Here is a 22,539-nt window from a genome sequence, read left to right on the forward strand (position 1 = left end):
TCTGTGAGGTGGGAGCCACACAGAGACCCACGCGCCAACGCAAACACACTCACACACACACACATACAGAAACAGACACACGTAATTGCTTGCACCCTGTCTGTGAGTGTTCGTGTGGCTGTTTGTGCATGTACCACGGTGTGTCTGCATGTGTGTGTGTATGTGTGTGTGTTTGCGTGCATGCATGTGTGAGTGTGTGTTTGTTTGTGTGTCTGCATGTATGTGTGTCTGTTTGTGTGTGTGTGTGTGTGTGTCTATGTGTGACTATGTGTGTCTGTGTGCATGTGTGTGTGCATGTGTGTGTGCGTGTGTGTGTGTGTGTGCGGAATGTGAGTTAACGTGTGTGGGTGTGTGGATGGAGGTGTGTGCATGTCTTTGTGTTTGTTTGTAGTGTGTGTGTTGGTGTAGTCAGGCACAGGGAATGGCAGCTATGTGGACCTTGAGGAATGTGGCTTACGGGCTGCTGCTAAACCCTGGCTGGAGCTACAAGAGAGAGAGAGAGAGGACGGGCGAGGGAGGAACCAGACCAGTGACAGCAAGAGAGCGAGAGCGAGAGAGCGAGAGCCTGATGAGGCAACAGCGTTTTCGTTCCTGACAGCCCAAACCTCCAGAGGGCGAGCTCCGTGCGCACAGGGGAACCCGCTGGCTTACGCACACGTACAGTACGTGCTCTGCATTTGTGCGCATGCAGGCCGTGCATCAAAGCACCTGGGAAGACCTGCCAATGCCGCGGGCACACACACGCGCACACATACGCACGCACACAAACACCACCACATGCAGACACTCCTACACAAACACACTGACCTCCACATGCCGACACTCCTACAAACACACACACACACATACACACACACACACAGACCACAAGGACTATGATTTTGGAGACCAATTCAAACCAATCTCTTAAAAGGTCACCATAGATTCAGATTCATCTAATGGCCTGCCTGCACTCTGTCCTGTCCTGAACCATTTAGAGGGGTGTTGGGAATGGGATGCTGATTTGATGTGGTCCGCCAGAGGGCGGGGCTTCAGGAACTCACCCTTCGATTGGCCACGAAGATGATCCTGGCGTAGCAGCAGATCATCAGGACGATGAGGGTGAACAGAGGAACGTACCATCTGCGGAATAATATCACACAATAAAAGACGAATAATGATAGCTGTAATGGATGTTCTCCAACTGTGGGTTAGCAACGTGACAACAAGTCACAACAACAACAACAATAACAGCAGTCATCCCAAACTGATCAGTCGAGTCATGTTTTTCTCAAAATACTAATTTCTTTGTTTAGATGTAACTTTTAGTTCGTTTTTTAAGTCTCTTGCTTATTGTGTGGTGTCGGCCGCTGTGTGTTGATGCGTGTGCATGTCACAAAAGTGTGTGTGTGTGTGTGTGTGTGTGTGTGTGTGTGTGTGTGTGTGTAAGGTGAGAGGGAGAAAACATTTGGAGGAGGCACAGGGGAGACAGCATGCCAGGTGTCTGAGAGAGAGATAAAAGCAAATGGTGTTTGTGTGTATGTGTGTGTGTGTGTGCGTGCATGCTCGTGTGTGTGCGTGTGTGTAACTGTGTGTGTGGGAGAGTGATGGGTTTTTCACGGGCACGGCAGCCCTGTGTTACGCAACCCGAGCGGGAGCTTGTTGAGCGCGTTCGGAGGAGTTTCAGCCCCTCCTTGGAATCACAACGCTGCCCATTGTATCGCTCTCACAGCAGACAGGTTTTCAGGACGACAAAAAAAAACTAGAAACAGAGGAAGGCCGGCCCCGGCCCCGGCCCCGGCCCCGGCCCCGGCCCCACCCCAGGGTCCCGGGGGCACGAGCGGTGCCAGCAGCCCAGTGAAGAGCCCATCCAAGCGGCCAGGCTCGTAACTAGCTACACGGGGAACACACGCGTGCATTAAAGGCCGCGCCAGACCCGGCCGACGAGAGCATCGCTGGCCTAATTGTCGGCGCGAGATAGGGCCAAAACAATCAAAGGAAAAAGGACCAAATACAAACAAGATAACAAACAAAACAAGGTGCGGTATAGTGGGGGGAATAGCTCTCGGATGAGAGACAATGACCTGCCCCCCCCCCCCCCCCATGCCCACACCTCCCCCTGATCACCCCCCCGATGCCCACCTCCTCCCCCTGCCCCCACCTCCCCCTGCACAGCCCCCCCGCCCAAACTCCCCCTGCCCCTCTCCTCCTGTCCCCCTCGTTCTGATCACCCCCTCCCCATTTCCTCCTGCCCCCCTCCCCCTCTGATCACCCCCTCCCCCCCCCCCCCCCCCCCCCCCCCCCCCCCCCCCCCCCCCCCCCCCCCCACCGCTTCCTGCCAACCCCTCCCCCCCCCCCATCACAGGCGGCAACTAAAGCCAGCTGAAAAAAAAAAATAAGCCGATATCCCCTCCATGAATATATTCACCCTTTTGTAGAACGCATGAATGAATAAATAGATGAGGGAATAAATATAAAAATATATAGATACATCGCCGGATGGATAAATAAATCAATATGTTGATGGTAAATAAATAGATAAATCAGCGAACTTCACGGAGAACAACGTGCCTCAGAGGCAGCGGCGGGGGAGAGGGGGAGAGGGGGGAGGGAGGGGAGGCTTTGGGAGCAGCGCAGCAGCAAGCAGGAGGGAGGGAGGGGGTGTGGGGGGGAGACATAAATGGGAGAGGAAGGACTGCCGAGCGCATACATCATTTTCCCCCGAGCCCTGCGCCACGGCAATTATACAAGCAAAATCAGCTTTGATTGCGTGCGCGCCTGTGTGTGCATTTGAGTGTGTGTCTGAGAGCATGTGGCGCTTCGGCACGAACGTTATTGCGTGCGTTTGTGTGTGTGTGTATATGTGTGTGTGTGTGTGTGTGTGTGTGTGTCTTTGTGTGGCACTCGGCCACGATCGTTATTCTTTGTGTGTGAGTGTGTGTGTGTGTGTGCTCTTGCAAGCAGAGTATTGTGTGTGTGTCTGCTGATAGTGCGCAAACGTTTTTTTTGTGTGTGTGTGTGTGTGTGTGGCGCTCCAGCAAGAAAGCTTTTGTGTGTGTGTGTGTGTGTGCATGTGTGTCTCTGTGTAGGGGGGAGCGATGTGGAGCGTTTCGCATGTTAGTGATGCGTTGTGTGTGAGCTGTGCGGCGGGCGGTGATGCGGTGCTTGTGTTGTGTGTGTGGTGCGTGTGCGGTGGTGGAGGGGTGTGGTGGTGTGGTGTGGTGTGGTGGTGTGGTGCGTGTGTGGTGGTGCGTTGCGCGTGCGGTGGTGGTGGGTGTGTGGTGGTGCGTTGCGTGTGCGTGTGTGTGTGGGGGGGGGGGGGGATGTAGGGGGGGGGGGGGGTACCCGAACGAGCGTCACCTCGCTGTGATTTAATAACCCGCTCTCCGGAATAAACGGCGTCCAATTACGCCAGCGCACCTCCTGTTAATGACGGAGAGATGGAGGGTGCAGGGAGAGAGAGAGAGAGAGAGAGAGAGAGAGAGAGAGAGAGAGAGAGAGAGAGAGAGAGAGAGAGAGAGAGAGAGAGAGACCGACAGGCCGAGAGCAAAATGGAGGCAAACAACAAAAAAAAGGGGGTGGGGGGGGGGGGATTAAGGGGTGGCCTTTTAACGATGGGAGATGGGAGGGGGGGGGGGACGGGGGGAGGAAGGGGGGGAGGTAGAGAATGACGGGCGGCAGCTACAAAGTGCTCTAATTAGCATGATAATGATCTGCCATTAGAGTCCGCCGTGCTCTACAGCTGAGCACTACCCCGAGAGAGAGAGAGAGAGAGAGACGGAGCGAGAGAGAGAGAGAGAGAGAGAGAGAGAGAGACGGAGCGAGAGAGAGAGAGAGAGAGAGAGAGAGAGAGAGAGAGAGAGAGAGAGAGAGAGAGAGAGAGAGACGGAGCGAGGGAGAGAGAGGGAGAGAGAGGGAGAGAGCGATAGAGAGCGGGATATGGAGAGTGAACAAGATGAGAGGGACACAGAGAGAGAGATTGAGAAATGAGGGAGAGAGAGGGAGAAGAGGGAGAGAGAAAGATCGAGAGGCAGGGGGACAGGGAGGGAGAGGAAGAGAGAGAAGGGACGTGGACGTCCCCTTTTTATGGAAAGGGAGGATAAGATGGTCAGGACCGTAGAGAGAGAGAGAGAGAGAGAGAGAGAGAGAGAGAGAGAGAGAGAGAGAGAGAGAGAGAGAGAGAGAGAGAGAGAGGGAGAGAGAGATGAGGACAAAGTGAGCGGGAAGGCGATAGGTTAAAACAGGACAAGGGAGGGGGAGAGGAGCGAGCGAGAGAGACGGACAGATGGAAGGTGACTAGGGGAGGACAGACAGGAAGACGGATAGCCACAGAGGGATTAAAGGATCTGAAGGAAACAGCGGCAGACACGGGGAGGCGAGCCGAAATCAGGGGAACTCTGGGTAGACGCTGCACACCCATAAAATCCGCGCACACACACGGACTGACGCACGCACACGCACTCACACAGGCTACAAATTCCTTCTTTTTTTTTTACGCTACAATTTTATTTCTCCTTTTCTTCATCTTTATTTCGTCATCCCTCCCTCTCTCTCCCCCTCCCTCCTTCCCTCCCACTCTCTCCCTCTCTCTCTCTCTCTCTCTCTCGTTTTTCATCTCTCTGTCCCTCTCGGAGGAACGCGGTCTGCATGAAAGCGGCTTTAATTCAAGTGCTCGGTGCGAGATGGGAGCGCTGGGTGGCGGTCCATTTTCAGCCGGAAATAATAACTGCCGAAAAGAAAAAAAGAGCGGAAAAAAAGAAGGGGAGAGAAAAAAATATTAAGAGAGGGAGAGCGGAATAAAGGGAGGGTGGAAGTTGGGGGACGGGGACGCGGTGCTCCGACCCCTGACCCGGGAGAGCGCTAACACACAGCGAGACGTCACCATCCCCCTGTCTGACCGCCTCCAGCCCGGGCAGGCTGCGCATAAAGAGTAGAGAGAGAGAGAGAGAGAGAGAGACCGAGACCGAGACCGAGAGGGAGAAACACCGATACGGGAGAGAAAAAGACAGAGAGAGACAGAGAGAGAGAGAGCGACAGACAGAGACAGAGAGAAAGAGAAGGACACAGAGAGAGACACACAAAGGCACAGAGAGAGAGAGACAAAGACAGAGAGAAAGAGACGGAGACAGAGACAGAGACAGAGACAGAGACAGAGACAGAGACAGAGACAGAGAGAGAGAGAGAGAGAGAGAGAGACAGAGAGAGAGAGAGAGAGAGAGAGAGAGAGACAGAGAGAGAGAGAGAGAGAGAGAGAGAGAGAGAGAGAGAGAGAGAGAGAGAGAGAGAGAGAGAGAGAGAGAGAGAGAGAGAGAGAGTGAGAAAGAAAGAAAGCGGAAAAAAAGAGGAGGGAGGAAAATAATGAACGAAGAACAAAGAGCAGGGTGTGTGCATGTGGGAGTGTATGTGTGTGTGTGCGCGTGTGTGTGTGTGTGTGTGTGTGTGTGTGTGTGTGTGTGTGTGTGTGTGTGTGTGTGTGTGTGTGTGTGTGTGTGTGTGCGCGCCGTGGCAGGCAGCATCATTGTTTTTCAAGTGAAACCAAGTCGGCCGCGGGTAACCTTGGTGGAGAGGCTGGGCGTCCAGCCGCCACAGAGACGGGGTTCGACACGGGGCCCGACACGAGTCCCGACACGGGGCCGGCTCTCACCTGGCCCCCGACAACACACCTCCTGTCACCACGCAGGGGGTGTCTGTGGGTGTGTGTGTGTGTGTGTGTGCGAGTGTGTGTGTGTTCGGGTGGATGAAGGGGTTTACTCCCGGGCGCTATCGCGTGGTGTTTTTCCAGTTTTTCCTTTGCTGTTGTTTCGTCGATGCAGGACAGATTCTCGGACACCGGCGCCATGTGTTTTTCTTCGTGTGCGCGCCTGTCCATGTGTGTGTGTGTGTGTGTGTGTGTGTTGTTGCCATGGAGCATAACGTTTCCAAAAGAAAAGAAAAAAGGGAAAAGAAGAAAAGCGCTGACGGCCGCTGGTGACTCAGCTGGGCTCACCTTGGGCGCTGCGCGTGCTGACTCAAACCCTGGATATCCAAAACACAAGCAACCCCCCCCCCCGGCCCCCCCACTGGCCCTGCCACCACAGCCCTGTTCGTTCTGGTCTCGCTCCTGAGGGTTGAAGCTGTCACACACACACACACGCACACACACGCACGCAGACACACGCACACACACACACACACACGCGCACGCACACACACACACACACACACACACGCACACGCACACACACACACACACACACACCACCCTTCCCTGCCGTCCTGTCGACATGCTCGGCTGAGCCCTGATGAAGACAGACTGGGAGGCCGTGGGGGTGGATGCACAGGGGGGGGGGGGGGGGGGGGCTGCAGGGGGGAGAGCGATAAGGTGGTGGGGCGGACGGGGAGCCATCTCTATTTTGCGTTGCTGCCGACTTCCTTCCCTCCCAGACCCCCCCCCCCCCCCCCCCCCCCCCCCCCCCCCCCCCCCCTCTGTACCCACCGGCCCTTCACACTTTCATCTCCCCTTTACATCCCCCCCACCCCATTCCACCACCCCACTCCCCGTTCCCCGTCCCCTAGACACACACTTCCTCAAAGACAAACACATACACCCTCTCAACGCCCTGCTGTAGCCCCCCCCCCCCCCCCCCCCCCCCCCCCCCCCCCCCCCCCCCCCCCCCCCCCCCCGTCTCCTTCCACATCATTACCAACCCTTGTCTTACACATACCCACCACTAAGGTAACACACCATGTAAGGTGTATATGTCTGCGTATGCATGGGTCTGGTTTTGTGTGTGTGTGTGTTTGTGAGTGTGTGTGTGAATGCGTCTGGCTGTGGGTGCGTGTGTGCTTGCGCGTGTGTGTGGGCGTGTGTGTGTGTCCTGTCGGCCCGTTGGCCTGGTCTCTAATCTCTCGTCTGGTTTGATGTAATTACCGCTAATGAAGATTCCCTGATCCTCCGCAGCCCCCCCTTCCCCCGCCCCCTCTCCCCCCAACCCCCCACACACATACACAAACACACGCGCACACACACACACACACACACACTCCCCTCACGGCTCACGACACCACAGCCAAGACCACACGCTTCACCACAGCCACCGTGAAATGCACACACAGTCAGCACACAGACAGCGCCGCGGCGACCGGCGCATACGCGCAGCGCCGACATTGTGTGTGTGTGCGTGTGTGTGTGTGTGTGTGTGTGTGCGCGTGCGTGCGCGGTTGTTTATTTGTTTAGCAAGATTGATTCCCTGCTGATGTTGCGAGCAGCAACGCGATTACCTTGGGTTGCAGGCTGTGTGTGTGTGTGTGTGTGTGTGCATGTGTGTGTGTGTGGGTGTGCATGCGCGTGTGTGTGTGTGTGTGTGCGTGTGTGTGTGTAAGTGTGCACGGGGGGATTGGCAGAGCCCCTCCAGACTGGGGGCTGGTTGGAGTGAGCGGCGTACAGCGGTAATCCTTCACCGCTGTCCTAAACGCTTAAACACACAGCGGAGAACCTCCCCCTCAATCTGGCCGGGCAGACGCGCCGCACGCACGGCCGCGCACACGCCTGCGCACACGCCCGCGCACACACACAGAGAGACATCTTGGCCCCAGCAGGGGGGAGGGTGAGCGCCACATGCTCCCCTGACACACAACCCCTTCACCCCTCTCTCCACAGGGACCTACCTCCCCCCCTCCTCCTCCACCCCCCACCGCGCTTCTCTCCCTCTGGGGAGGAGGGAATGTGTGGTGTGTGTGTGTGTGTGTGTGTGTGTGTGTGTGTGTGTGTGTGTGTGTGTGTGTGTGTGTGTGTGTGTGTGTGTGTGTGTGTGTGTGTGTGTGTGTGTGTGTGTGTGTTAGGGCAGGGGCGGGGGGGGGGGTTGACGGCAGGGCTGAAAGGTTCTACTTACATCCCAAATCTCCAGGCTACGTGATTGTCTGTGATCCAGCTGGGGGGAGAGAGAGAGAAAGAGAGAGAGAGAGAGAGAGTCAGAGAAAGAAAGGGAGAGATAGAGGGAGAAAAATGGTGTGAGTAAAATAAAGAGTGGAATGAGAAAAAGAGCAAGAGCTGGAAAAGAAGCAAGAGAGAGATGGAGGGAGAGAGAGAGAGAGAGAGAGAAAACGAGGGGGGGGGGGAAGAGAGAGAGAGAGAGAGAGAGAGAGAGAGAGAGAGAGAGAGAGAGAGAGAGAGAGAGAGAGAGAGAGAGAGAGAGAGAGAGAGAGAGAGAGAGAGAGAGAGAGAGAGAGAGAGAGAGAGAGAGAGAGAGAGAGAGAGAGAGAGAGAGAGGGGGGAAACGACGTGCAGCTGCAGCTATTAATAAGCAGGGAGAGCGGGAAGGGAACGGAGCCCAGAGATTAAGGCTCTGTCCCAATTTGCTTTGCACCGCTTCCTCCCTCCCTCTGACCGCCCCCTCCTCCCTCCTCCCCGCTCCTCCTCTCCGTCTGAGCTGCCTCGCAAACACAACCCCCCCCCCTTCCCAACCCCCCGCACTGTTTTTAATGGCAGAGTTTCTCCCGCTGCCCAGGGATGGATCAGTAATTGGCTATTTTGGAACACTGCATCGGGTAAAGGAAAAAAATCACATTCAAAGAGCACAGGGGGCACAGAAAATTTGATTATTATTATTTCTTTACTTATTGTTTCATCACCTCTAATTGGAGGGAAGGAACGTTGCTTCGTTACTGACTATGGACAGGCATGGTAGAGGTTGTCGGTTTGTACGTACCACCAGGCTCCCGCCGGACCGTAGCAGCCCTTCAGCAAGGGCAGGACAGCCATGATGAGAGGCAGCCCCCAGGCGGTCACATGGTAGAATCTGCGCTCAGTGAGACGCACACACACACACACACACACACACACACACACACACACACACACACACACACACACACACACACACACACACACACACACACACACACACACACACACACACACACACACACACGCACACAAGAAAAAAGTAAATAAATAAAGGGAAGAAGGGAAAAGAGAAAGGATGAAAGAAAGACACAAAAGAAAGAAAGGAGATTCATTACTACTTCAGTGAAGGCCCAGATCTGCATGTACTTCTAAGCAAAGTAAAAATCTATATTCCGTGACCGAGTCCTCTCCGTCTCAGAGCGGAATCCGCCCAGACTGGTTTTGGGGCTCAGACAGATGCCCATAAAAGTAGACTTCCAGTTGGCCTGGGTAATTTCAATCCTAATTACATCGCTCTGATCTGAGGGAGGGTGGCGTAAGCAGGGCCCGTTAAAATGATTGAATGAGCCGTGTGCTAATCCAAACCGCGGAGAGCGCACTAAAAGTGATCTGCCCTAGAACTCAAAGCATATTATTTGGCCGTGGAGACCGGGCCGCTGTAGTGAGCGGTGGGAGTCCAGTATTATGCAATAGATGTCAAATATGTGGGGACATGTTGTGTTGGGTCCATTGTCTTTTACTTAATAAAGCACTTTGTCTTTCTCCTGGTTGGAGAATCACAATTTAAAGGCAAAGTAGCGCATTTATACAGTACTCATATAGAATTAATAACAAGTAAATCTATACCTAAAAGAAACTGAAAAACACAATCGCGGCATGTCAACTCCAACACATATTTTATCCTAAATATATATTGTGTCTATTTCTATTTCAGGAGGAATACCAATTAATTTGATCAAAACATGCCCACCCCCCCCCCTTCAAACACACAGCTGGAAATAATGGAACATCACAACACATCTGAAACTGCCAGCGAGTCTGTGCGTGTGTCTTTGGATGTCTGTGTGTTTATGTGTCTGACTGTTCAAATGAGCACATGTGTGCATGGGACTGAGGCTGTACGTGTGTGTGCTGGTGTGTGTGCTGGTGCTCGTGCTGCGGTGGTGTATGTTATGTGAGTATGTGTGTCTGTGTGAGTGTCTGCACATGTGCGAGTGTGTGTGCAATAGTGTATATGTTAACTTGTGTATAGTGTTAGTGTGTTGGCACATATGTTTGAGTGTGTGTCTGCTAGTCTGCGGCTGTGTGTACCTGTGGTTGTGTGTGTGAGCAGCAGTGTATGTTATTTATGCTATCGGCGTGCGTTTGTCTGTGGCTGTACATTACGTTGAGTGTGCACGTGTCAGCGGTTGTGTGTGTGTGTGTGTGTGTGTGTGTGTGTGCGTGCATTTGTCTGTGGCTTTATGTTATGTTGAGTGTGCCCATGTGTGTGCATATCTGCGGCTGTCTGTGAGTGTGTGTGTGTGTGCGTGTGTGGAAGGGAGTGCATGCGTGAATGTATGTGCGTGTGTTTGTGTGTGTGTGTGCGCCTCTGTATGCGTGTGCGTACATGTGTATGTGTGTGAGTGGCGTGTGTCTGTGTTTCTGTGTGTTTGCATGTGTGCGTGCATATCTGCGGCTGTGTGTGAGTGTGTGTGAATGGGAGTGCGTGCGTGCGTGCGTGCGTGCGTGTGTGTGTGTGTTTGCGTACGTGCGTGCCTGTGTTTTGTGCGCTTGTGTCTGCGTGTGGTCGTGCGTGTTTGCGTGCGTGTGTGCAGATGAGGTGCTCCGGGGTCTCGGGGTGTGGGCGTCAATACTTGATAGAGCGAGCCACGGCCCCCCGGTCAATAGAGTGGAAGTCCTGCCCTGACTGCTTCCAAGTGCGGTCAATCGAGCGACAGACGAGCCGCTGACACACACTCGATCGCCCTCCACACACACACAGACACACCCGCTCGCTCTCTCCTACTCCGAGGGGTATCGTATTTCTGATTCTGTCTTTCTCTCTCTCTCTCTCTCTCCCACACTCTCTCTCTGTCTCTTCCCCGCTGTCTGTATCTCTCTCGCTTCCTCTCGCTGTCTCTCTCTCCGTCTGCCTCGCTGATGGGCAGAAGTGTGATAATGTGTGGGAGGTGAGAGACAACGCTGTGGAGTGGTTGGAAATAGAACGGAAAGCTGGTGGGAGAGAGACTATACGAATGAATGGATACAGGGAGAGAGAGAGTGGGTTGGGCAAAGAGACGGAAAGAAAGAGATATCCAAAGGAACGACGCAGATGTAGGAGAGAGAGAGAGAGAGAGAGAGAGAGAGAGAGAGAGAGAGAGTGCGGGAGAGAGAGAGACAGAGAGGGTGCGGGAGAGAGAGAGAGAGAGAGAGTGAAAGAGAGAGAGAGGGTGCGGGAGAGAGAGACCAGAGGATACAAATGGTGAAATCAGCGCTGCCAATCTGCGGCTTGCCGACAAGGGGAGGAGGCTTGTCAGGAAATCGATTGTTGAGACACACACACACACAAACACAGGCTCCAGCACACACACAGGCTCAAGCGCGGGTGCAAACACACACACCCACACACAGACACAAACACACACACACACACACACACACACATACACACAGAGGCTTAAGCACACACACAAACACACAAATATACAGGCTCTAACACCACACACAAAATAACAAACACACACACACACTCACACAGACAAACACATGCATACACACAGGCTTAAGCACATACACACACACACAAACAAACACAAGCTCGAGCTCACACACACACACACACACACACACACACACACACACACACATACAGCAGTCTGCGGAGTGGTGGAGCGGTGAGAGGAAGATGACGAGGTCCGGAGCGCAGCACAACATGGCCTTAATGAAGCACAGCAGGACCACTACACACACACACACACACACACACACACACACACACACACACATCCACTCACAGAGGCTTATATAGTTCTCTATCTCTCTCTCGCCCCCCTCTCTCTCTCTCGCCCCCCTCTCTCTCAAGGCTCGATCTATTCTCCTTTTTTCTCCACAGCTGAATTCATTGCCTCCCCTCTCAACCCCCCGTTTCATTTCTATCTCTGTGTCCTCTCTGCACCGCACGCCGCGTGTGTAATGTGCTTCCCGCCACAGAACCCCCCCGCCCCATGCCCCCCCCATGCCCCCCTCCACCTCTCCCCGCTGCCTGCGCTCCGCACGCTCATCCATCCCGGTCTCCGCTTCCTCCGGCGATTTGTTCATTCATAAACCATCAGCCTACGCCTTCAAAGTGCGTCTTCCAGTGTGTGTGTGTGTGTGTGTGTGTGTGCGTCTGTGTGTGTGTGTGTGGGGCTGGGTGCGTTCATGGTGCTGAGTCCGTGGAGTGCGTCTGCGTGTGTGCACGTTGAAGGTTTGCGCTGTGTGTGTGTGTGTGTGTGTGTGCGTGGGAAGGGATGTGGGAGGGGTTTGGGAGTATGTGTGTGTATGTGTGTGTGTGTGTCTGCGTGTGTGCATGTTGAAGGTGCGCGGTGAGTGTGTGTGTGGGAGGGGGTTTGGGTGGCTGCAGCAGGTAATTGTGCATGCATGTTGAGGATGCCAAACGCAAGTCGCGCTCCTTCTGCATAAACACATAGCTCAGACCTGCACCCCAGAAGCAGCCACGCACGCACGCACGCACGCACGCACGCACGCACGCACGCACGCACGCACGCACGCACGCACACACAATCAGGTAGGTAGCCAACGTGAATCTGTCTATGTGTATATGTGTGAGTGTGAGTGTGTGTGTGTGTGTGTGTGTGTGTGTATGTGTGCGTCTGCGTGTGCGTGAGTGTGTGTGTGTGTGTGTGTGTAGTCCCCTGGCGCTCTCCTCTTGCTAAGCTCCAATCTATTAGAGTGCTGCCTGGCTTTTTTCCCCCCATTTTTCCTCTACTTGTTTTTTTTTCGAGCCCGTAGCAAACACATCCACCCACAACACACACACAGACACACAAACACACACACACACAAGGCATGCAATCATAACCACACACACACACAGGCACAGGCACACACGCATGCAAAATGCAACACAAACACTCACACGCACTCTCCCGGACCCATTGTATATTAAATGTGCATGTACATGCACAGAAACACACAGAAACACACACACAGAGTTGATGAAGGCTGTGACAGGACACCGGAGGTATGAGTGGTTCAGTTCCGTCCCCCCCAAGCTGTCAACCATGCCGTAAACCCCCTTCCCCACACACACACACACAAACACACGGTCAATGAGTTATACAACCCATTATATTGTCTGCTTTATTACTAATCAATATGAGGAGCTCCCATGTGTGTGATGGGGGGAGGTGGCAAGCCCCTCATGCACACACACACACACGCACACAAGCACGAACTCACACACTCACGCACTCACACATGCAAGAACGCAAAAAAACACGCAAGGAAGCCTCATCAAGTATGCAGGATATACGAGGAACACGATTAACTATGCAAACTGAGTCACGCATAAAAACTGCCCTAATTCCCCCCCCCTACCTGCACGTACCTGAAGCAATTTACCGTTCCGTGTCCGTGTCAAAGGCTCTCCACGCCAAAAATAAATAAAAATGTAGTGAAACATGCACGCACACGCACGGACACACGGAAGGACACACAAACACACACACATTCACACTTACACTTGAGGGTGCTCGTGGGAGTTTGAGCGACAGAAACAGAAAGCTGTGAAGTGCGAAGACGAGCGAACGGCCGCACACACACGTGCGAACACACACACACACACGCACACACACACACACACACATTCAAAGGCTGCCGCTCTCTCCCTTTTCAATTAGAGCGTCGTCTGTCTGGAACAGGAGAAGGGGGGGGGGGGGGGGTTGCTGATGCTCGAGGGAGAGACCCAACACGCCGCTCCCAACACTTGTGCACAACACACACACAAACGTATGCATGCACGCACGCACGCACACACACACTGATGATTTACAAATGTGTGGTCCACGGATACACACACACACGCACACACAAAGAGAGAGAGAGAGTTAGCAGGAAAGACCCTAGGCGGCCGACAAGGACAGTCACTGGCTGTTAATTCAAAAAGAGCGGTCCCCTCTGTACCCTCCCCCCCAGCCCCCCTTTCTCCCCCCCCCTTCCAGACCACCACTCACGTCTCATATCTGCTGGTGCTGATCTCTCTGACCAGGTTGAGGTAGAGGTTAAATGTGATGAGGCAGACCCAGGCCAGGGCACACCAGTCTGTGGGGAAGGAGAGGGCGGAGGGGGGGGGGGGGAAGAGAGAGAGAGAGAGAGAGAGAGAGAGAGAGAGAGAGAGAGAGAAAACAAAGGAAGGTCACAATGCAACATACCCACCCAGCTGCACAACACCAACCTCCAGGCTTGTGTGGGTGTGTGTGTGTGTGTGTGTGTGTGTGTGCGTGCATTTATGTGTGTGTGTGCAAGTGTGCACACATATGCATTCTACTTGTATGATAAATGAAGGCCCATTCAGCAGTAATATGAGGGAAACTTGTGGCTGATGGTGATGGATGAGAGGGGGAGCGGCGAGAGAGAGATAATGATGAACTATGGAGAAACAGGACGAGATAACACAACGCTGGGGGTGGAGCCAAAAAGAGAAAGGCAGAGAGAGCATGTGAGAGAGAGAGAGAGAGAGAGAGAGAGAGAGAGAGAGAGAGAGAGAGAGACAGACAGAGGGAGAGAGAGAGAGAGAGAGAGAGAGAGAGAGAGAGAGAGAGAGAGAGAGAGAGAGAGAGAGAGAGAGACAGACAGAGGGAGAGAGAGAGATTGAGACAAAGAGAGAGACAGAGAGCAAGAGAAAGAGAGAGAGAGAGAGAGAGAGAGAGAGAGAGAGAGAGAGAGAGAGAGAGAGAGAGAGAGAGAGAGAGAGAGAGAGAGAGAGAGAGGCGCGCATGGTGAAGTGCTGCAAAAGACAGGAAGAGAGGAGCGAAGGAGAGGTGTAGTCAGCAGGGAGCCGAGGGGATGAAAACATGGTGAGCCACAGAGACGGGAGACGCTCCATAGTCTGCTTCCCTATTCCCCTTATTCTGCATCCACTCACTTTCTGCTATTCCTTTATCGTTTGTGTGCGCCTGTCTGTGTGCGTGTGTGCATGTGTGTTTGTGCGGGTGTGTTTGTGCGGGTGTGTTTGTGCGGGTGTGTGTGTGTGTGTGTGTGTGTGTGTGTGTGTGTGTGTGTGTGTGTGTGTGTGTGTGTGTGTGTGTGTGTGTGTGTGTGTGTGTGTGTGTGTGTGTGTGTGTGGCTGTTTGAGAGAGAGACACTGTCTATCTATAGTATTTGACATGACAGGCAGGGCCAGCCGTCAGATTGATGGATTTGCAGAACCACATACACAACATACCCCGCTTCACACAGTTGGAGACAAACCCCCCCCCACACGCACGCACGCGCACACACACGCGCTGTACACTAGGTATATTATGCAGGGGCAGATAGAATCTTTTTTTGTTTTTGCAATTTTGCTCTGAACGTCACATGACGTAACCCACCAGCAGCCGGGGGCTTTCAAGAGCATATGATGCAACGCTATAGGCTGGTCTTGACTGCATCAAGTCTCCTGCATGGATCGCAGGTCAAGATGGGTGGGTGGGTCAGTGTGTGCGCATTGTCTAAGTTTTAAAGGAAAATGAATGGTCAAATGTCATATGTGCATTCGCCCCAGAGCCACAGAGGCCGAGGGCAAGCTCAAAATTAACGCTGGCATGTTTCATCCTTGAAACCTCTCTGCGAATCTTGCTTTACAGATTTCACTCAAGAGCCTCTTCACACCGAAACCGTCAATAGTTGGCATTCTTCGAAGGGCAAATGTGCTCATCAAAGAATGGATGGCCTGGATGAATGGCAGCTGTCTGACGCCATCTCGTTCAATACGGAATCCAAAGTTCATGATCCCGACCCGTGTACCGACACCCTGGCGTTGCATCAACTGTGGCATTTCTGAACCATTTGTAAGGGTTTACATTCCCAAGCACTGGTAAAAAAACAGTCCGATCACCAAGCTAGGTTATCGACCGATGTGTGTCAAAATGTCCAAATAAGTTACATTTCTTTGCATTGCTGTGAAATTATTATGTAGGCATACTGCACTGAAGCATCCCGTGGAGAATAAATTGAAGACGGCATGAATTGTCTGACGGCTGTAGGGCTGCAAGGCTTTGCTCTGAAGGAGTCTGGCAAACAAACAAAAGCCCAACGATGGTCGCCACCCTGTTGCACAACACAGCTTGAACGCTGCGCTCTTGGTAACATATGGCGACATGCAACCATGCTGTAACTCGACTGGTTACAAGACAGGGCGGAGAAACTGGAAGCACTCCATTTCCTCAAACAGAGCCCCAGGAGAACATTTGTGACAGCTTTTGGGTGGCACACATTATTCTGCCGATTTGTCAATAGGAAACGTTTGTGATTGGCGCAGCTTTAACGACTTACACAACGATTACTTTGCGCATCAGATTGTCACAGTGTCGCGTGACGTGCTATTACACAAACCACTGATTTGTGTTACCGGATAAATTGCGAGGGGAGTAACCTTGGCTAGAGCAGGTGGGGAGCTTAATCCTGACATTGGATGACAGATATACACACAAATCCAGGAATCCAGAGTGTTGCGCGTGTAGGTGAGTGCAGGGGCCCTTGTTTGTCCACACATACAGCTCCGTGTCACTGTCTCATTAGCGACCGTCTAACGAGGCTTGCTTGCTTGGGCGCGTCAGGGGTAACAGGGGCTAAGAGCGCTAAAAAACGCAACAGAGCTGGCCTAATGACAACCATTTCCTAGAGCATGGCCCGGCTGTCTTTGGCTGGGGAGCAGAGTGCCATGTTGGCATGTTTGTGGATGTGTGTCTGCGTGTGCATGTCTGTGTATGTGTTTACATCTTATCTTACCAAAGTAAGTGAGCCACAGCCCCTGAAAAGCGCACAGAAAGCCTTCCGGATGGGACTCGCCCTGGGAAGAAAGAAGGCAAAAAGAGAGAGCATTGGGTAGATTTTTCCCATGTCCCCAACTAGAAACGCAATTCTATGGGAGTATGTGTTTATATGTGTGGAGGATGGGGGTGTGAGTGCGTGACTGTGATTTGTGCGTGGAATCAGACAGGAGTGACTCACCATGACATATGCTGCGCTGTCAAAGAAGGCTGCTACTGTCAGGCTAAGAATCATCTTCTGCATGGAGGGAGGGGGGGAGAGAGAAAGAGAGAGACAGAGAGAGGGAGGGAGGTAGAGAGAAAGAGTGAGATAGAGATTTTCGGTGTGTGTGTGTGTGTGTGTGTGTGTGTGTGTGTGTGTGTTTGCAGGAGCACAGAGAAGGCAACATTTCGGGGGAATTCAATAAAAAAATTAGATAGAGGGAAGGGAAAGGGAAAGAGCAAAGGAGACACAGAAAGCGAAAGAGAAAGAGAGTGGGAGGGGAGGAGAGCAGAAAGGAGGCATAAAATAACTGATAATCGTGATGGGCAATTCCATGAAACCCTGTAGATTATAGTGTGAGAGGACGTGCAACACACACATATTACACACCCTTACACATGCATCTCCAGCCAATATAAATACAAGCCTTCCCCACGATAAAGACCGACTGAACCCCGCAAAACACTTCAATTCATGGCTGCTGTTTTATTTTTAACTCCCTTTTTACTTTTGCAATGAAACCTCATTTTGGGTAGAAATCGATAAGCTAGTGGGTCACCTGAGGAGTATGGAGGGAGATGGTATTTGGTTTGCAGAAATCTGCCCACAGAGGCTCTCGTTCGGCCAGAGAACGATAGAATGATGGGCGTACACACATTCGCCACACACACACACACACACACACACACACAGACAGACAGACAGACACACACACACACACACACAAACACACACACACACACACACACACACACAGGACTGGCCTTGATCGATCTGTGTCCCAACAATCCCGCCGAGGCTGGGGGGGGGGGGGGGGGGGGGGGGGGGAGAAGGAGCAAAGGAGAGGGCAGGAGAGTGAGGGGAGGAAGGAGGCGGAGGGGGGAGCTCTAAAGACTATCGAGTGACGGATAACCTTTCCAAAGGGACGTAGGTGAGGGAAGCGGGGGGGGGGGGGGGGGGGGCTATGGGAAGGGGGGGAGGAGGAGGAGGAGCGAGCGAGGCAGCCGTGCCTGCACCCCGGCGGTGAAGGAGGGCTGCGGCCGGCGGGTAATAGGATCCGTCAGAGCGGCGCACTAAGCTGTCATTTACTTCAGATTAGGAGGATAACGCCGAACTCCGCCCAACCTGACAGACCGGCTGGACACGCTTCAAACACACACACACACACACACACACACACACACACACACACACACACACACACACACACACACACACACACACACACACACACACACACAGATCTGCATAAGTAGAAAGACCTTAGAAGAATTTAACTAAATGATCCTACAATATTTACTTATTTATTTTTTATTATTTAAGGTTTATTTAGACATTGCGGATTGATAAACATGAGCAGGTCGATGTGCCAGAATTAGCCAAAATTTATGTTTTGCATCCATTGTCCATGGGCCGATGTTAACAGGCCAGATGCACAATAAATGAACTATACACACAAGAAATAAAAAATAATTATATACACAAGAATTAAAAGAACTATACACACATCTCTTTATAAGTCAACAGATAAAATGACCCATTACATATAAAACATTTACTTAAGGTATAACAAACAAATGGACATAAAACACATAAAACATAAACTAAAGGTATAAAAAACAAATGGAAAAAAAAATTAACAAAATTAAGAAACCAGAATAAAATAAAATAAAGCAGTTTCGGGCAGGCAGGGTAAACATATGACAGTCAACAGATAAAACATAAGTAGAGTAGTTGGCAGTGTGGTAATGCGTATAATTTGTTCAATGTTGACAGGTCTGGTTACGATTAGCCACTTCTTTCGATTCAATGTGAATGTGCAATATGTTTGCATGTCTCTAATGTAAGATGGTATTGTGTTCCACTCATGTGCACCTCTAATCGAAAATGCTGATTTTCGGCCAAAACTGCTCTTTCTCAGTTGAATTACACTGGATAAAGGAAGCATTGGAATGGCATGAGGAGGAATGATTAACTAATAAAGATACATGTGTGTGGCCAAGAACAAAAAACATCTTAATAACATGGTGGGGAAACAAAAGACATCGCTGATTTTCAAAGACAGGCCAAGAATCAATTAACTGCCTGATTGATTAATCTGTGCATTCTTAATTGTGTTCCATTACGCCTTGATTTGTCGTGGCTAATTGAGCAGACTACTTATGGCACTGAAGCAGGCAAAACACATTCAAGCACACATGAACCCACACACCCACACAATGCCTTTGAAATTGGTACGTATAAATAAATCCTATGATTTACCTGAGCCAAAGACTGATACCTGCGCAGCAACCAGATGACAAACAGCATGAAAAAGCTAGAAAATCAGAGAGACAGAGTTGCAGGCAGAGAGACACACACACAGAAAGAGCAACAGGTCTGTTTAAATGCCGGGATGGCTTCGTTTTTAACACATGACGTTAACCTACACTAAAACAACCCAAGTAATAACACATATAAATAGAGTGGAGATCAATGAATTCATACTTTGCAACTGTTTTTTAAGCAATACTAAAACTATGGGTCTCTAAGAGCGAACATTGTGATGCTTAAACATTGTTTGAATAATATTAATTATATTTGTCATACATTATTGAAGGCCAAACTCCAAATAGTTCAATGAAGAAGAATTTGAAATATTCAGCAGCTAATTTAGCATTTGAACTACATTGTGTGCCTGTATACCCACCATCCAACTAATGAGAAGGTGCCCGTTGCTCGCTTCACCGTTAAAATCACCACCTGCAAACCAGACAAACAAAAGATTAGCCGCTACCATAGGACCAGGTGTTGTGGCAGGTATATAATTAACAATCTAGGATCATGGGAATGTCTCCTAGACAGATCACAGGACGAGAAATGCTTTGTTCACTAGTGTAAACGTCTTCCAAACTTCTTTGAGGCTATTTTGTGAAAGATGGGCCCCCGAGACTGATTCATCCTGAGGTAAATAATTTGTAAATATTTCCACAGTCAATAATCCCTTAAAAAAAGAACTTCTAGGCCTGGCCAACCATCCCTTAAAAACGGTTTGGTTTGGCTGTGGATAGCTCTAGGCCTTTCTGAAAAAGATCTAGAGGAATGATGTTGACATATTTTAACAGTGAGGCAAGTTTAATTACACATCAGTTACAAGGTGCCTAGTGAAGATTTGCAAAAGCCGGTTATTTTGGATGCTTTGCATAGAACCACAAAGTGACACATAGTAACCCTTCCTAGCAAGTGAAAATGAAGGACAGAGAGAGAGAATAAGGAGGATGAGCAAGGTGTATAGCAGGTTGATTTCTTAACCATATGATTCATTCCAAACTAAGGGGTCTGTCGTTGCAGCTTCTTGCATGCAATTCTAACTATGTTGTTGTGAAGTTCAGGCAGTCTAAAATAAGTAGGCTATATGTCACACAGACAGGAGTTATCTCCCTGAAGGATCAGCGATTGTTTTTGTAAGTTTATACAAGTGTACGTGTGTACAGGTCTGGGTGATCCGAGGAACAGTTGGGAAAGGCAACCACTTTAAAAAGTAACTGGTGCTACACTCTGGACAGCAAGCCCATATTCCTTGTAGCTTATCAACCCACCAATACCGCTCAATCCATATGTGAAAGAACAGAACAAATAAAACACATGACCATTGTTTAATTGTTTTCAGACCTTGGGACACAATGTTTAAGTTATTCTCTTGTCTTTTGGTAACATGGCAAGATAAAAAAACAAGAAAAAATAAGTATGAACAAAATAAGATATGAACAGATACCAAACACAATGACAATTACCATTTTTTCTCTTTTGATCATAGGACTTATACTGGGCAAATTTATTCAACAGAAGAATTGCTTTTTATTTTTAATTATAACAGACAAACTACATAGAATTGGATGACTTGAATAGGGTTACTCTAGTATCCAGCGTTATAAGCAAAGAATTGGATCAGGGTCCTACATTAAAGCAGTGTTCTTTTTCCGAAAGTTAGTGGCTACCTGCCACCATGGCTGATGAAATTGTTGGTTCGAAATTAAAATGAATTCTAAATATGTTTTAATGATTAGTGCTGATCTGTTGGATTGATGTTACACGTCTGACCAACAGCTTAGCAGCAACCTAACTGATTTCAGTTTCCCACACTTTTTGTTTTTAGAAGTTACAGGTAGAGAAATCTGAGTAGTTAATACATTGCGATTAACTTAATGCAATAACTAAATGCAATGAAACACAGGACCGGGAGATGAAACACACACACACACACACACACACACACACACACACACACACACACACACACACACACACACACACACACACACACTGTCTGAGAAACTGGTTGTCATCTGGTCGTGTGACAGTTAATGTGTTTCGGCAGGACAACCTTACTGGGTAACCTTACTTGTATGCATTCTGAATAAAACATGTAACCTCTATGCCTCAAGTCACAAACACAGATATCAGGTATATACATTTTTTACAACCACATTGCACAACAATGACAATTCTGTGCACATTGCTGTGATCTGGCCCCACTAAACATTGTGTTAAGTTGACACTGACAAGGGATGAACAGCTAGTTCCGCACTAGTTTTTGATTCGTTATCGTCGATAACAACGTAAACAAAACTTTTTATTTTGCATAAATATCTGACAGATTGTCAGCAAAGCATACGCCCACGCCAAACTATGCCGATGAATAGGCTTCATTGAATCTGTCCATCAATCAAACAGGAAATAAATAGTTCGTCAGGGCGTTGGAACTGAACAGGCAAGCTATGCTAGAAATCTCTGCTAGCCGAAGGGCTAACTTTAGCAACAAAACTGCTCTCCCGCTACTTACACATCGATAGTCGTCTGAATCTGTATTGAAAAATATGCAGCGTGAGCCGTTATTAAGCAACTTTGTCGTTTCAGCCTCCATTCTAATGGTTGTATCTCAAAGAGGACAGGCATGCAATGTATTTAAAATGTTACAGCACTTCTTCCTGCTTCTACAGTGCGCAGCGAGGGACAGAAAGGAGGCTTATATGAAACGACAACGGTTCCGTCTGTCCTTCCAGAACTATGTTATTTGACTAATCTGGCTGCTGACTTTTGGATAGGGACTTTGAATTAATATTTAAAACAAATGACTTAATCTAGGTGACTGTATTATTGAGAGAATACTAGTTGATCTATCACTTGTTTAGAGAACTACAGTTGGTCATGAGATTGAGAATCCCCGTGTTCAAGCAAACCATTGTCGTGTGTTTTAGATAATAGGTTGTGTGTGCTCTGTAATGGTCTATTACTTAGGATAGTGCAGGAAACTAACACTTTTGGAATTTGTTAATGACTATTAGTTCAACAAAAAAAAGTTAAGTCTATCAGCATTCCACCACATATTTACAGGTCTGACTAAGCACCCACCTCTTAATTAAATGTTCTCATTGTTTGGGAGAAATCATCCAACCGGGAGGCCAACCTGCCATATAAAGAATTGTTCCTACCTTTGTTACAGTCAGTCAATGATTCACCCACTACTAACCACTTCTGAGGTCACAAAACTTGTTTGACAAGGGAGAGATATCTTTAACTTCCATTATCTGTTGGTATTTTCTATAGACCCATGGGATCCAATTGTTACCTATTCTCCTTTGAAATTAAAATGATATATGATATGAAAGAGTTTATACTACTGCACACCCGTCTACTAT

The 22,539-nt window shown here is 50.0% G+C and overlaps 1 protein-coding gene across 2 annotated transcripts; it reads right to left on the reverse strand.

Moving 5' to 3' along the window:
- Nucleotides 1-1,043: 1,043 nt before the first annotated feature.
- si:dkey-100n23.5 (cyclic AMP receptor-like protein A) lies at nt 1,044-21,858 on the reverse strand (the record flags this gene model as incomplete). Of its 2 annotated transcripts, XM_030343467.1 has the most annotated exon segments (9): nt 1,044-1,122; nt 7,851-7,889; nt 8,667-8,756; nt 13,861-13,948; nt 16,619-16,679; nt 16,841-16,897; nt 19,124-19,178; nt 19,551-19,603; nt 21,684-21,858. In XM_030343467.1, coding segments are annotated over 9 exon segments (603 nt in total), but the record flags the coding sequence as incomplete, so codon positions are not given.
- Between the last annotated feature and the right edge of the window lie 681 nt (nt 21,859-22,539).

This window comes from Gadus morhua, chromosome 20, assembly GCF_902167405.1.
Source record: "Gadus morhua chromosome 20, gadMor3.0, whole genome shotgun sequence".
Classification (NCBI taxonomy): domain Eukaryota; kingdom Metazoa; phylum Chordata; class Actinopteri; order Gadiformes; family Gadidae; genus Gadus; species Gadus morhua.